Source organism: Mchenga conophoros, linkage group LG3, assembly GCF_057382185.1.
Source record: "Mchenga conophoros isolate Kocher_MC1m ecotype Shallow Benthic linkage group LG3, M_conophoros_male_GT1.1, whole genome shotgun sequence".
Lineage (NCBI taxonomy): Eukaryota > Metazoa > Chordata > Actinopteri > Cichliformes > Cichlidae > Mchenga > Mchenga conophoros.
In genome coordinates this window covers 52,999,335-53,016,301 of record NC_140528.1, presented here as the reverse complement: position 1 = coordinate 53,016,301, position 16,967 = coordinate 52,999,335, and the positions used below count along the sequence as shown (strand labels likewise).

Genomic DNA, 16,967 nt, shown 5'->3' with positions numbered 1-16,967 from the left:
CGAATGTTTGAAAAGAATAAACATTTACCAGCTGAAACAAGAGGAGACGGCAGGAATAAGAATTTTATATTTTACTGTATCATTGTGTCCACTTCCGCTCTTTATTTGTGCACAACTTATTTGACACTTTTGTCTGTTTAAAGCATTTAAAAGCAGCGAGGCTCTCAGGCTGTTATGGTCTGTTACACTGCAGCTATAAAACTGTCATACTGTGGATGGTAGCAGGTTAGGAGCCAAATGCAAAGCTGCAGAGTTCACAAAGAAAGCACGAGCCATTGATATGAATCTAAATCAGAGTGCAAATTATAAAAATTAACACAAATCCAGGAAGTCAAGGAAGCCAAGCATACAGGCAGGTAAACAGTATAACACAACAAAGAACACATAAAAGAGCACACTGAGCTAACAAAGCGAGGATGTAAAACAACACCACAACCAGTAAACCAAGAACTAACTGAGAACATCTTTACAAAGACCCACAACAACAGATGACCTAAAATACAAAACTCCAGAATCACATTTACAGAGGACGCAAAAAAAAACTATAAAAAATAACAAATAACAAAAAGTATTTAAAAGTAAAAATTAAAATGCCAGGATACACTTAATAAACCTTTTGTTTCAATCATCAGTTGAAGCTGGTAGTTCATGTAGTTTTGTGTAGTCAGTGTAATAATCATCATTTAATGATCAACACCCACACAGCAACAGGCTAACAGTCCAGTTTAACATTTATAAACCTGCTGCTTTTGGTCACACTGACAGTTTGATCTATATGTCAGACTGTTTTTACTGATTATGAAAGATGAACAATAAAGTTAAAGACCCAAAACAACACTGATGAGCTGCAGACTGTCTTACAGACCATCCACCTCACTTCACCCATATTTAGACACTAAACCTTGACTTGGCCCATCCTGTCTCACCACGTGTTCCTGGGATCTGTACTATGAAGATACCCAGGACATCTTTCTGCTTTGTGTCTTTACTTCTCCAGCACTGACGACAACATTTGTTCTAATTTTGTCCCGATTGCCACCAAAATCAAATCAGCTGCAACTGTGTTTTTATGCACCATCACGCAAACTTTAAAAACGACATCTTTCAAAAATGTGGAACTAGAGGATGCAGCATGTAAAGCACAAAAGTGACTGCACTGAAGATTTTCCACACTCAGTTTTACTTTTAAATTCAGCAGACAGCGAAAGCGCTCCCTCAGCAGGGTCATAGCGAAACAACACCTGGGAAGGTGAGTGTTGGGTGTGTCTTATATAACCTAACAGCACTCTACTCTCCAGCTCAGTGAGTGAAATCTGTCCGTGGATGTTGGTGTGTGCAGAATGTGAGTGGGAAGAAGAGCAGACAGCAACAGTAAGTATTTTATCTGTAACTCTGTTTTTATGTCAAACGTCTCTGAAAGTGTTTAAAGTGAAATCTCTGCTCTCATTATCTTTAAAAATAATGTTATTATTTTACCAGCTGATGTTGCAGTGAAATACAGACGCTGTCTCTGTCTGATGTCATTTCTGATTTTTTTTTCCTGCCTCGAGGGATTTAAGAGGAAACCCTCTAAAATCAGGTTTGTCTGTATTCTCAAATTCCATTTGTTTTCTCAAGTTCCCAGAGTCCAGATGAACATCTCACACCCCATGTCAGCTCTTTATGCATTTTTTCCTGATTTGTTTTCTTTTTAAGGACTTTTACTTCTTTTGTCCTCCATGTATCCAGTTTCTTCTTTTAAGGACACACTACACACCAACTTTCTAGCCAATAGCTCTTTGGGAAACCTTCTTGCTGGCGCCTCATGTCTGTCAGACTATTTAAGCTTTTGGCAAATGAAACTACAGAAATAAGACGGGTTGACAAGGTTCTAAAAACAAAGTACCTAAAGATAGATTTTAAAACTGGTTCCTTGACAAGTTTCAGTCAGGTGCGTTTGTTTGAATTATTGAAAAAATTCTGCTTCCGTCGAAGATAAATTTAAAGAAGTAAGAGCTGGCTCAAGACTTTTGCACACTACTGTAGCTACCAACAAACATGTGTTGGATAATATTTGATATATTCTAAAACACAGAGCACAATTGTTTTTATACTGAATCCGGGGACTCAGTCTGTTCTGGCCAGCTGCTGGTGGAGCCTGTGGGCATGTCTCCCCAGCCCCCTGTGGATTCTGCACCATGGCTGCTGGGTGGCCCCCCACTCCCCACGCTGTCAGGGGCTCTCCTCAGCTCTTTTCTAGGAGGGTGGTGAGGCTGCCTCTCCAGTGCTCCTCCTTTGGCTCTCATCATTTCTGATTTCACTATATTTTGCTGTCAGCTTGGATAAACCTCTGCACACTTCATCCATAATAGAACATGCTGCTCTACAGTAGAGGATATATTGAACACTGTAGATTTTCCTTCTTCTAGCTGTACTGACTGACCTTTGACCTCATGTGTTGAGGACTCTTCACCTCTGTCTCCTCTCACATGGAGAAGATGATCTGCAGGATCCTGCTGCTCATCATCCTCACCTCATGTGTCTCTGGTTAGTTTACAGCTTCACTTTATGAACTCCAAATAAAGCTCAACAACAGATTTGTTCCAGTTCTCAGTGTGTCTGCTCCTCTCTTTCCCTCTCTGTCTCCTCAACAGGATCATTTGTAGTCAATGTGACACAGACCTCCTATCAGGCAGAGGAGAACCACAACATCACACTGGAGTGGACGTTCACCACCAAACCTGACAGATCCACCAAAACTCTCAACATCCTCTGTGAACTTTTTATCAGTCGTATATCCTCAGTCCTGTATCAGGTTCATGAAGGTGTTGAGGTGTCAGAATCTCAGGGTGAAAAGTTTTCAGGACGAGTCCAGAGTGACAAAGACGCCCTCAGAGAAGGACGAATCAGACTGCAGCTGTCCAGACTCAGGACTGATGACTCGGGTCTGTACCTGTGTGAGGTCAACACTGATTATGGCTTCGGCTCTGCCAGCTCTCGACTCAACGTCACTGGTATGTTGATTTAGCTGAAGTTAATCTAGTTTCTCTTATTACGATGGTGTTCACTGTTCGATCCACTGAGCTGTTAAAACAGACCATAGACTGTGTATGAAAGATGTCCATAGCTTCTGGGCCTGAACAATGAAGTCAACGTCAAAAGACTTCAATTCTTTTTTTAGTGAATAGCAGGGTGTGGTTGCAAAGCACCTCCATTAATCTGTGATCTCAGTAACCACTCTCCCCTTTCATTTTTCTTTTTTTCCCCTTTTTAACTGAAATGAGACCACAACTGAGGCCATGATACTTAAACCCAGTAGTTCTAATGGTTTTCCAAAATGGGACCTGTGACCGTTCCTTGTTTCAAAAACCTCAACATGATACGATGGACTTTAACTTAAAATTGAATAAAAAGATTAATTTTGTTATAAAATTGGGTTTTTACTGACCAATACTTCTTTCTAAGGTCAATCCCTTCTTATCTTTTACTCATTTTCTACAGTTCTACATGTTTTTATTACATTATGACTTGACTGTTACACTGCTGTATATTTTGGTGTGAATCATGTTTCCCTTTCATGCCATCAGTTGGTCCAAAATTTGAAAGCTGGCCTTCTTACTAGAACTCAGAAACTGGAGCCTCCTGTCTCCTGGCCTCCATTCACTGGCTTCCTGTGACTTTTAGGACTGATTTTAAAATGTTTTCTCTTTTTAAAAATACCTTAATCTCCTAACATCACATGTTCCTTCAAGCTCTCTGACATCTGCTCACCAGTTACTCCTCAGTGTCCTATTTGTCAACCATTTAGTTATATTTATTGATGTGAGGCATCTTTGCTTTTTATTATACAACACTTTGGTCAGTCCTGTAGTTTTAAATGTGCTTTATAAATAAAATTGGATTGGAAACATCTCTGCTCTAGCTTTAGGCTCAGCTTACACAAACTAAAAGCAAAGAAGAACATTAGTATAAAAGGCAGCACAGAAAACACAATTCCAATGACTAAAGTGTGATTGAGTGGACAGCCTACAGCCCACCTCCACAGTGTCCCACTGCCCACAGTCTTCATGTGATCAGAGGTGCAATCACTAAAAGGAAGAAACAGACGGCTGTTTCTCTCAGAGTTCAAATATCTTCAACCTGCAGACATCAGTCGGCTGCTCTAACCTCAGACTGTTTCACCAGTTAAACACATTTTTTTTTTATCTGTTAGTCTAAACACAGCAGAGTAGATCTGCTGCTGAACTCAAACCGAATAAAACAAGAGGTTCATTTCATTCATGTTCAGGTTTCCTCAGTTTCTCACTCAGATTCACCTCCTGCTCATCACGTGGAAACATCAAGATGACCATAAGAAAACAATACTAATCATGGCTTCATTAAACAATGTAGGACGTTATGGTGACTGACTCCATCTTTTATATACAGTCTATGAAGTAGCCCTGATGTAGCTTACCTGCTCAGAGTCATGTTGATCTATACGTAAAATTATGACTTGAGTAACTCTGTGTAACCGACATTTTACTTCAATCAATCAATCAATCAATGATACATATTTTCATGTCATTTACAGCAGCTGATCAGCTCCACCCTCAGAGACCGACAACAGCAGAAAGTGGAGGCATGGCCGGTTTCTATAGTTTAATGGGAGTGTTGGCAGCTCTGCTGGGACTGCTTGTAATATTTTTAATTGTTTTCAGAAATAAAGCCAGGAGACAAAACCCTGTTACTCTGTTACTCTGAGTTAATGAGTTTACAGTTACTCTACTGTAAACTAATTATCACCAGATGACAGTGTTGGATTACATTCATCCATGTGGTGATGTAGCAGCTGTAGAGTTAGGAGTTGGTTTAACACAGAAATGAATGAACTAGTTTCAACAGATTGTTTTATAAACCCACATAATCTTTAACATTAATGTAAAAGTTGTTTATCGTTGTTTAATTTTTCACACACAGCATACAAAGTGTGTAAAACCTCAGGCTACAGTTTATTCCTGTGCTGTGTGAATACCTCCAGTAAGTAAAGCAATGACTGGACTCATCTGATCGACTGCTGTGTGTCCTCAGAGACGCCTCATTGTATCCACTCAGCATAATCCCAACTTCAGCTCCATCAGCTCACAGAAATAGTCCAACCACAGTAAAGAGGACTTATTGTTTACCGTGTTTAATAAATGTCAACACCAGATTCAGTCTCTGCAGCTTTATTTTCATGCTGCTCTGAAACTCTGAAGGAAAGTTTACAGTCTAGATCTCCATGATGTAACAGGACTGTTTAACCTGAGCTGCTCATCGTTCTTCAAAGCTCTCTGGGCTTCTACAGGATGGCAGGACAAATAAACAGTAACTATGTTGATGAAGCAATGAGGGGCTGAAACCACGCACTCAGTAACTGATGCTGAAAATAAAGTCTGACTACAGAAAGTAAAAACATGTTTGTCTTTTTAATAAAGGTGGAATAAACCCAGACAGGACTGAGCCCTGGTGTTAATGAAGTTGTTTTGTGTGTTGATTGTAAACTCTTTTTTGTTTTTCCACTTGTTTAAAAAGAAATAAATGAAAACACAAAAATAAGAACTTCTCTAATACAAATGATTTTATTTACAATGTAAACATTATTACAGCAGTGATATGTCTGCATAAACATTTTCCTTGTACGCATCACATATCTTACTTATTTTAATGATAAAACGTTAAACGGTAACCCTCTCAATCAGCTGTTACAGTCTTTAGTATTCATGGAGGTGAGAGATGAAGCTGAAACTTGTAATGCAGCAACAGGATGGGACACAGAAGTAAAAGTCTGTTCAAAGATTTCTCATTTTTTAGTAAAACAAGAATCATTGTTTACACTAATGTTATTTATCACTCCTGTAAAAGCTTCAATAAATAGGAACTTAATTAATAGATTATATTTTTTTCATAATTTGCTTTCTGGAACTTAAACACATGTTGAAGAGTTCGTTGGTTAAATTTGTGACTCGGGTCTTTATTTAAAGCTCAAATAATTTGGGCTCAAACTGATCCTCCAAAAAAAGTCCTCTAAGTGGTGATTGGTTTAATTTCTGAAACTCTCGTCAATGTTTGTTTCCTTTTTTTTATGCCAACTAAACAGAGCAGAGCGCAGATGACCACTAGAGCTAGTAGTGGTAATACCAGTGACAGTCCAACACCACGCTGGCTTTCTCTGCTCTCTGGTTGTGGACTCACAGTCTAAAGGTTGGACGAATGAAAAACTGCTAAAAACAAACAGACCAAGCCCAAAATAACAGGTTTTGTTTTAACTTGAATTGAATAATGTTTGCAAAGTGTTAAAAAAATATCTTACCAGTGACGTTGAGTCGACATCTTCCAACACTGAAGCCATAATCAGTGTTGACCTCACACAGGTACAGACCCGAGTCATCAGTCCTGAGTCTGGACAGCTGCAGTCTGATTCGTCCTTCTCTGAGGGCGTCTTTGTCGCTCTGGACTCGTCCTGAAAACTTTTCATCCTGAGACTCTGACACCTCAACACCTTCATGAACGTGATACAGGACTGAGAGTTTATCACTGATGAAGAGTTCACAGAGGATGTTGAGAGTTTTGGTGGATCCATCAGGTTTAGTGGTGAACGTCCACTCCAGTGTGATGTTGTGGTTCTCCTCTGCCTGATAGGAGGTCTGTGTCACATTGACTACAAATGATCCTGTTGAGGAGACAGAGAGGGAAAGAGAGGAGCAGACACACTGAGAACTGGAACAAATCTGTTGTTGAGCTTTATTTGGAGTTCATAAAGTGAAGCTGTAAACTAACCAGAGACACATGAGGTGAGGATGATGAGCAGCAGGATCCTGCAGATCATCTTCTCCATGTGAGAGGAGACAGAGGCGAAGAGTCATCAACACATGAGGTCAAAGGTCAGGCAGTACAGTGTTAAGATTCAAAGTTGAGGAAGGAGAGTACACACCACCCATGGTCCAGAAGGTCTTTGGTCAAACAATGATTTTAATGAATACACGCGTGGGAAGACACTCTGTACGCAGACAGCCAGTAGTCCTCGACTTAATCAAAGCATGAACAGATATTTTATAGCATCAGGGTTTGTTTACTGACGCCCCTTCATGCGTCACCGGTACATTTTATACATAGATCAGATCAACATCATCATGACTTTTCACCTAGAAAATCATCTTCTATTTTCATGGCGTGGTACTTTCCGTTCTTATCTTAAAATGAATTGTTCCTCTTTCTTGCCGAGACAACAAGGACGGTTCCTCTGAATAAATTTAACTCTATGTGTGTGTGTCACGACCTCACATGCTCTTTGTGTCACCTCTTCACCTACTGTCTGTGTCTCGTCCTCAAATACTCTTTCTCAATTCACCTGTTGCACTTCTGACCTTTTACCAGACCAGAAGCTCACTGAGACTATGTGTATGTCTTCTACTAAATAAATGTTTTAACCAAGAACCTCTACTAAAACCTTAATATAAAATGATCTGATATATAAGTGTTTTGTAAGCATGTATTGCGATTCCTTCCATGGCTCCAAGTCACTTGCACAATAGATTGTCCGAACATCGCGCCGAACAAAGCTTCCGACCCCCAATTAATTGACCGAGCTCCAACTCTTTAATAAGCACAGATATGCATTGTGTATAAAATAGTCATAGCTGCTTAAGGCCTTCTTAAAGCTATCTGTTACATTGTTAAAGCCTCGTCTTAGCCTGCGGCTCAAAATAACTTCCTGCTTTCACTTCTGCATACAACTTCCTGTCAGCCTGCAACTCAGTCTTTCTGAAAGAGACACTGTTTAACCCCTGAATGCAATATAAACTCCAGATTTTATTATTAATGCAATGGTAATGATGACAATTATTTAACTATAGCAGTAAAATAATTTCCCTTCTCGACAACAGCTAGAAGAATGAAAATCTACAGTCTGACTTCATTCACTCATCACAACATCTGACCAAAACAACTAGAACTACAAACACTGCAATGGAAGCAACCAGAAGAAAAACCTGCACTTTGATTTCTAAGGTTTTCAGAGCTGCAGAATTTGTTTTCTGTCAGAAGGTGGCGCCATGCTACAACTGAAATAAATAAATAAATTAATAAATTAGATTAAACTCATTTTCTCAGAAGTTCTCTCAAATCTTCCAGCTCACCCAGAATAAATATAATAAATGATTCATGAGTATCACTGATACAAAAGCATTTAATTTACTGTTTACGCAGAATGTTTCTGTTTATACCTCCAGTTTAGTCTTAACTTTTCTACGATTGATACAAACAAAGTGTCCATAAAATAATAAAATAATGTTTTATTTAAATACTTAAAACAAACAGACATCAAATAAGACAGCTTCCTGTTAGGAGAAAATAAAACTTTAACTGCAGTTTAATGGTTGGTGTCAGTGTTTGGTGTTTGAGCTCTTCTAAAACCAAATGCAACCTAGTGACATATAAATAAACTGTATCAACACCACTATTTTACCACAAAGATGACCTCACACCTGACTCGGATGCTAATAATAACAATAGAACATTATTACATTAACAGCCTTCAGCGCAGCATATATTTCACCCACACAGAGTGTCTATAAGAAAAGCACAAACTCACACAGTTAAAATAAAGTGAAAGTGTGCAACAGGTTATCACTCATGAACAGTTGTAATCACATATTATTTTACTCTAACACAGAAACGTTTCCATATTAAATTCAGTCATTATATTACCTTTATGCTGTAGTTATATTGTTACAATAAACACAGATCTTACTGGTGCTGTCATCCTCATAGAGATTTGTGTCTCTGTGTGAGAGTGCAGTCTAATGCTCATATTGTTAACTGTTAATCAAAGCACAAGTAGTCAAGTGCATGTATGGATGAGCCCAGTGCTTTTAAATGCACCGAAAGTTAACAGACAGCAAGCTTGGTTGAGCTGGTGAACCACAGGTCAAAGTGTGCTGCAGAGGCCTGAGTCTGGGTCCATCTCAGGCCTGCTCATTCCTCTTCACTCTGTCCCTGCTTTCCTGTCTTATTTGTGCACTGTTCAATGAAATAAAGGCTAAAATGTTTAAAAAAAAATCAATATTTAACAGACAAAATAAAAATAAATGATGCCCAGAAACACGGTAAAGTTTAACAAAGATAAAGTACATGCTAATGTTGTCTCCTCTTCTTTCAGCTGGACTCTGTTTCTTACCTTTAACCACTTGATTTATCTCTGAAGTGCACAATGACTCCGTCCTGCTGCAGTTGTGTGGATCAGCTTAAGTGTATATATGGGAGCACGTCTCTGTCTTTGCGACTGAGTATGAGTATGAGTAATAGCTGCCGCTTTTTAAATGCTGACCTAAAATTAAAAATATATTTTGGTCATCATTATTTCCTGTTCCTCAGTGCAGTGTGCATGTTTACCAGAAAACAGTGACCTCTTTACACACTGACTACAGATGTTCTGTCAAATATAAAGGGCTACATCTCACTCTGGTGTATGTAAAGGACCAGTTCATCAAATTTACCAAAGGTAAAGTTAGATTGGATGCTAATTGGTTTTGAAAAAAAGTGGAGATGTCATGAGCTAACGTTGAATGAGACAATCCAAGTTGATGAGCACTTCATATGCATGTGTCATAACCAAGCTGTAAAAAAGAAAAAAAAGAAGATTCAATCAAATCCAGGAAAAACTGTATTAAAAACAGAAAATAGGATCTGAGTAGAGGACAGAACTGTGGTGTATTCATAATTGTCTCTGGTACATTTGTTGTATGGGCAGTATGTGTTCACTGTTTGATTGTGTAATTACGTGTTACGCACTGGCAATGCATGCCGGTTGATGGTAATACAGGAAGTAAAAGAGATGGTCTTACCGCACACAGTGGTCCCGCGTACTTATTCAGATTCAGAGTAAGAATCACACATGGTGTCAGAAGTGCTGTGTGACTCGTAAGACTCCATACATCTGCCGAGTGTGAGGAGAAGGGGAAGGTAGAAACAAAATGCCGAATGACGACGTAGACGATCGTCCGAGGGCAGGAGTTAGCACTGCGGCTAGCACTCCCAGCGCTACGTTTAGCATCCAACCACCGGAGCCCTTTGATTTTTCCAAACCACACGAATGGACAAGATGGGTCCGTCGCTTCGAGAGATTCCGTCAGGCAAGTAATCTGTCTGCGAGCTCGGAGGAAAATCAAGTGAACACTCTCATATATTGTATGGGAGACGAAGCGGATGACGTCCTGAGAGGACTAAAGTTAAGTGATGTAGACCAACGGGACTATGCTAAAGTGAGAGATAGCTTCCACAACTTTTTCATTGTCAGGAAAAATGTTGTTTATGAGCGCGCACGTTTTAATATGCGCAAACAAGAGCCGAATGAGACTGTTGATGCATTCGTGACTGCCTTGCATGCATTAGCAGAGCACTGTAACTATGGACCGCTCCACGATGAGCTGATAAGAGACAGAATAGTAGTGGGCTTGGCCGACACGAGGCTGTCTGAGCGCATGCAGATGGAAAAAGACTTGGACTTGGATAAAGCTATAAATATGGCCAGGCAGTCAGAAGAAATCAAAAAGCAACAGTCAGCTTTGAGAAGTGAAACAAATGTAATGCATGTAAATGCGAAAACAGTTGACAGAGTGATACAAAAGCACGACAAAACAAAGTTCAACATGTTCAAAAATAAAACTGTCAAAACACAACAGCAATATAGCAAGAGACAAAGTAACAAATGCTACAAGTGCGGAGGCTCTCCACATCAGAAACCTGAGTGCCCAGCAAATGATGCAAAATGTCATTTATGTGGAAAAAAAGGTCACTACCAGCGAGTCTGCAGACAAAGCAAGACAGTGCAAAGTATTGAGGAGGAAGAGGAGCAAGGTTTCTTCCTAGGCTCAGTTTCCAGTGACGGCCAGGCGTGGACAGCCAACATACAAGTGAAAGATGCAAAAATCACTTTCAAATTGGATACTGGAGCAGATGTGACTGTAATTGCTGACTCGGACTTATCAAAGATTTTTGCTAATGAACACAGACCAGTTCTCCAGCAGCCAGAAAAACCTTTGTTAGGCCCTGGAAAAACACCACTGGACGTTGCAGGTTTTACAAAGCTACAGCTCAACTACGGAGCGAAACAGACAACAGAGAAGGTCTATGTTGTAAGAAACCTGAGCACTCCACTGCTAGGCCTGCCCGCCATTACAGCTCTTGGCCTGCTGGTGCGAGTTGACGCGGTTTCAATGGACACTCTGAAGACTACTTACCCTAAACTTTGCAATGGTCTAGGGAAAGTGCAGCGGGCCTATCACATTAAACTCAAACCGAATGCTGTGCCGTACTCACTCAAAACTCCGCGAAGGCTTCCTCTGCCTCTGATGGGAAGGGTAAAAGAGGAACTCCAACGAATGGAAGAGCTTGGTGTCATTACCCGAGTTGAGGAACCAACGGATTGGTGTGCCGGCATGGTTGTTGTTCCAAAGAAAAACAGCCCTAGGCTAAGACTTTGCGTAGACTTTACCGGACTAAATGAGTATGTGTGCAGGGAAAAATATGTGCTGCCATCGGTTGAACAAAGTCTCGGAATGCTCGCAGGAGCCAAAGTGTTTAGCAAACTGGATGCCAACATGGGCTTCTGGCAGATTCCCCTGTCCGATGAGTCTGCCAAACTCACCACCTTCATCACACCCTTTGGGCGGTTCCACTTTAACCGCCTACCGTTTGGGATCAACTCAGCGCCCGAACACTTTCAGCGCATGATGGCGGAGGTCATCGAGGGTCTCGAAGGAGTGGTGTGTCACATTGACGATGTGTTGGTGTGGGGACGTAACCATCAGGAGCACGATTCCCGTCTCCATGCTACACTGCAAAGACTGGAAAAAGCAGGCATAACGCTGAATGTTGAAAAATGCGAGCTCTCCCAGAGCAAGGTTGCTTTCTTGGGTCACATCATAGCGGATACAGGAATCAGTCCTGACCCGAAGAAAACGGAGGCAATTACAGAAATGACAGAGCCAACTAATGTGTCAGAGTTGCGCAGTTTTCTGGGCATGGTGAATCAAGTGGGCAAGTTCATCCCCCATTTAGCTGAAAAAGACAAAGCCCTGCGAGATCTTCTTTCCAAAAAGAACGCATGGTATTGGGGAACTGACCAAGTGAGAGCTTTCAAAACATTACGAGATGCCCTGACCTCACCCCCAGTGCTCGCAATGTATGACCCCAACAGAGACATTAAAGTATCAGCAGATGCTTCATCCTATGGTCTCGGAGGTGTTCTTTTGCAGCTGTGGGAAGAAGGATGGCGACCAGTGGCGTATGCATCGAGGTCCCTTTCTCCTACAGAACAATGATACGCACAAGTGGAAAAAGAGGCACTGGCATCTACATGGGCGTGTGAGCGTTTTCGTGATTTCCTGATTGGTAAACATTTTTGTCTTGAAACGGACCACAAACCTCTCGTTTCCTTACTGGGAGGACAAGCTCTGGATCTCTTGCCACCCAGGATCCAGCGATTCAGAATGAGACTCATGCGTTACTCGTACACTGTGCAGTACGCCCCAGGGAAATCGCTCTGGACAGCAGATACTTTGTCCCGCTCACCTCTGAAAAAACCAATGAACCTGTCAGACAAAGAGCTAATGGAAAGCACAGACATATATGTCGACAGTATTGTAGCAAACATGCCTGTCAGTTCATCATATATGCAAACACTGAAGGAACAACTGAAAAGCGACAGTGTGTGTGCTCGCGTCATGGACATGTGCACCGAAGGCTGGCCAGAACATGCAAAACAAGAGCCTTTACTGCGAAATTACTGGCCTGACCGAGCCACGCTCACTGTTGAAGACGGCCTTTTGTTAAAAGACACACGGCTTGTCATTCCTTCAGCAATGAGAAACGAGGTGCTGGAAAAACTACACGAAGGACATCAAGGTGTTGTAAAATGTAAAGCTCGTGCACGCCAAACAGTGTGGTGGCCCGGGCTGAGTCAACAAATCTCTGAGATGCTGCTCAAGTGCAAAACGTGTATTCAAGAAAGACACAATAACAGTGAGCCACTCATGCCAACAGAATACCCTGCCCGCCCATGGCAGAGAGTGGGCACAGATCTTTTCGAGCTGGGAGGGAAAACTTACCTTCTCGCTGTTGACTATCACTCTAGATTTGTTGAGATTGCTTTGTTAAACAGGACAAAATCAAACGATGTCATTACTCACCTGAAATCTTTCTTTGCCCGTCACGGCATCCCAGAGGTCCTCATGTCTGATAATGGGCCACAGTATTCAGGTCAAATCTTTACAGACTTTGCAGCAGCATACGGCTTCAAACACATCACAAGCAGTCCCAAGTTTCCGCAAAGTAATGGAGAAGCAGAATGTGCTGTGCAGACTGTAAAAAATCTTCTGAAAAAAGCAGCTGATCCTTATCTAGCTCTTCTTGCCTATAGAGCTACACCACTGCAGTCCGGATACAGCCCTGCAGAGCTTTTAATGGGCAGACGTCTGCGAACCACACTGCCGATGCTTCCATCGCAGCTGGAGCCCACACTGCCGGACAACGCACTGCTCGCTCGAAAGGAAAGGGAGAAGAGGATGATGGACATGGCAAACTTCAACAGGCGCCACCGCGCAAAACCTTTATGCAGCCTGTCCCCAGGAGAGCAAGTTTGGGTGACTGATGTCAAAACTACAGGCACTGTTATCCAAAATCACTCTACACCCCGATCATACACAGTGGAGTTACCACAAGGGACTGTGAGGCGTAATCGTGTGCATTTGATTCCTTTAAGTTCACCTGTGCATGAACCTGCTAATGTGCCTGTGTTGCAGAAGCCTCAAACACCCAGTGTGATCCCTGCTACACCTGTTAACACTGATGTGGTCAGAACCAAGTCAGGGAGGCCAATAGTTAAACCTAAAAAGTTAGATCTGTAAGAAAAAAAAAAAGTTGTTGTTATGTAACTGTGTTATAAGGGTTTTGTAGAGCACAGTAAAATAAAGCTAAAAAGAGTTGTTAAGAAAAGAAAAGAACAAGAAAACAAAAACAAAAGGTTAAAAATGTAATGCAGATTGTTTGCCAGATGTTCTTGTATGGCTTTGAAAAAGAGAAGTTCTGTCCTGAGAAAAGGAATATTCTGTTTTTGTTTAAAAGGGGAGATGTGGTGTATTCATAATTGTCTCTGGTACATTTGTTGTATGGGCAGTATGTGTTCACTGTTTGATTGTGTAATTACGTGTTACGCACTGGCAATGCATGCCGGTTGATGGTAATACAGGAAGTAAAAGAGATGGTCTTACCGCACACAGTGGTCCCGCGTACTTATTCAGATTCAGAGTAAGAATCACACAAGAACCGCGACTTGCTTTCACTGTTTCTCTGCCTGACGTCATCACTTTGGTCGCAAAGGGACTGGTTTCTTGGTGCCACTCGCTTGTGTATGAAGCTCGAGGAGATCGATGGACAAACTTCCTATTGATCGTTTATGTTCTCCAGGGTGAGACGTCTGGGTTTCTTTCAGGGGAAACGTGCACCAACTGCGCAGATCTCTGTGTATTTCCTTGAGCATAACGAGACACCAAAGCTGCACTCGCTCACGTCTACCAACTAACAAACTCCATATGATCGGTGTCACAGACGATCACTGCTCGGCACAACGGCCACGATGCAGAGCCGTTTCCCAGAAGAAAATACTCCGCGTGTGTCACACAGTGGAAAATTGTGTTTTTATATTTTGTTTTGTATCAGACTGTGTACATAGTGTCGATTTTATTTGCATGATTTTATTGTAATTGATATTGCTTATTGTTTATTGATATTCCTATTGCATGATTTTATCCCCATATTTTTAGTGTGTGTTTGGTGTTGTTGTACAGTATTCTTTTTATTCCACTGTGGATTAAGCGGACAATTGTAGGCACCTGTGAGGTGGGGGCGTTCCCCGAGGTGGCCTATCAGCCGCCAAACTGACTTAAGGGAGATGGTGAGCGCAAAGACTGAAAGAGAGACACACGAAACGTGAAGAGCTGGAAAACAAAACGTGTGCAAGCCAGCATATGAACAGAAGGACCTCCGGCCTGACTGTGGGGCGCCACGAGACATTCGGCGATCGGCCAGCATAACCCGGCGATCCAGTCCCGACGGACAGAATAGCGACCGTGGGAGGCGACGCGTGAAATCCACAGTAGGGCAGGGGTACGCCTCTGCCTGCATCTGTGAGTATCGCTTTCCCACTGTTGGGCGCTAGGCGTAGCTTTGCCAGGGGAGGATAACAGCGGCTGCGCCGACAACGTTGCTGGCCCGTGTCTGTTGTTTCAGGGCGGAGCTACGAGGGAGGCCGTGCACGGGTGGGGAGAGTGGCTGGACTGCACGATCGCGCACCGTCAGGTGGAGATAGGAGCCTCCTCCCTGGTCTTCTGCTGGCGAGATTCCCCATCCCGGAAGAGGAGTTCCTCTCCTGTCTGTTTCAGCTAAGGAATATTTGCCCGCGTGTGGCTGGACTCTGGGAATATAGGACTCTGGGGGGGGGGGGAGAGTTTTTAGCATATGAAAAACATTAATTTAGCTTTGTGTGTGGGGTTTTTTTTTTTTTGTTTGTTTGTTTGTTTTTTTTAAAGTGTGTAGTTATTCCTGCCGGCAGGGCTTTTAGCGGGTTGTGAACATTATTTGTATCGTATAGCGGGGATTTTAGCTTTTATTTGGGGATCTGACTGTGTTTTATCCTGAAAATAAATGGTGTGTTTAAAGCCGGCTTAGCTTCTGTGCTCAGCGCTGACCCACTCACTCCCTTTCCGCTTGTATGTATACAGACGTGGTGGTGAAGATTTAGGTCCACCAGTTTAGCGGCTACACGTGCACAGCTTACCTGTCCCCACTTGCAGCAGGTAGCGAGCTGCCGTGTACCTGTGACTTTTCCACTCCGCATCCTGAAAATGTCTGTGTGGAAAAATGAGAGTCCAGCTCCTCACTGAGCCTGTTAACTGCTGTGTGTTTCTACTTTAGTGTTATACACACTGAACTCCTTTTCACGTCTTTTTCTAAATCTTTTTCTTTTCTGTGCTGCTGTTTCTTTCACACTCTTGGTCTTTAAAATCCATTTGGCTCAAACACAACACAATAAACTGACGACTCCAGTTTCTCTGCACTGACTGTGGAGGAAACGTGAGAGGTTTCCATTTATTTATTTATTTTTTTCTTTCATCAGCTAAAACATGGCGCCACCGTGTGTCAGAAAAACACTTCTGCAGCTTGAAAGACTCAAAGTACATGAAGTACACGAATACCTTTCATCAATATACTCTCTAAATAGAAAACAGTATTTATATTCAGTCCAGTGATGAATACTGATCAACTTCCAGCTCATCAGATCGGTGTTTGATCAACCATGTAAACGAGGCTGTTGGAGTTTAGTTCAACAACACGATGACCGAGAATAATAATCATAAACTTAATGGAGGAAACTGTTCATCATGTTTACATTATTTTGAAGGGAATCTTGATCAAAGTGTCAAAACTAACACGATGAATATAAACTGTGATTTTTTTTATGGAAATAAAAAAAAAATGTGAACATCGACCTCACAGAGCGTTTATTGTAATTATCGCTCTCTGTTGAACAGCAGTTTATTATGAAGTCGTCAGGTTAATGTTATGATGATGATAACGATCTGTGGTTTCATATACATTAAGTGATGCTTTGCCTCCTGACGGAAACGGTTTTAACTGTAAATTAACTGTAAATGTAAAAATATGTTTTGGTTTTAGAAATGTAGTTTTTAAAAGCAGGAACCTGCTTCAGATCCTGCGGTGAGTGAGTGTCATCTCAAACACACTGACACTGGTCCTGAGCAGCGTCTCACATGAACTCTTTCTCCTGAATGTCTGTCGAGTGTGAAGGACACAAAGATGAGCTGCTGTCTTGTTACCTGCTGGACTTTATTCTGCTTCAAAAACAGGATCATCAATAAACAGTATTGATACCATGACTCCAAAAGAAGGAT

At 41.7% G+C, this 16,967-nt stretch overlaps 1 protein-coding gene and 1 pseudogene across 1 annotated transcript; one reads left to right on the top strand and one right to left on the bottom strand.

The window, feature by feature from the left end:
* The first annotated feature begins 2,468 nt into the window (after positions 1-2,468).
* Positions 2,469-5,458, top strand: LOC146579446 (CD276 antigen-like). The gene is made up of 3 exons (XM_085267956.1): positions 2,469-2,526; positions 2,634-2,993; positions 4,553-5,458. Exons 1-3 carry the CDS (start codon positions 2,469-2,471, stop codon positions 4,720-4,722), a joined length of 588 nt encoding a protein of 195 aa, XP_085124082.1. The 3' UTR covers positions 4,723-5,458.
* A 193-nt stretch (positions 5,459-5,651) lies between these two features.
* Positions 5,652-6,835, bottom strand: LOC146579445 (uncharacterized; annotated as a pseudogene).
* Between the last annotated feature and the right edge of the window lie 10,132 nt (positions 6,836-16,967).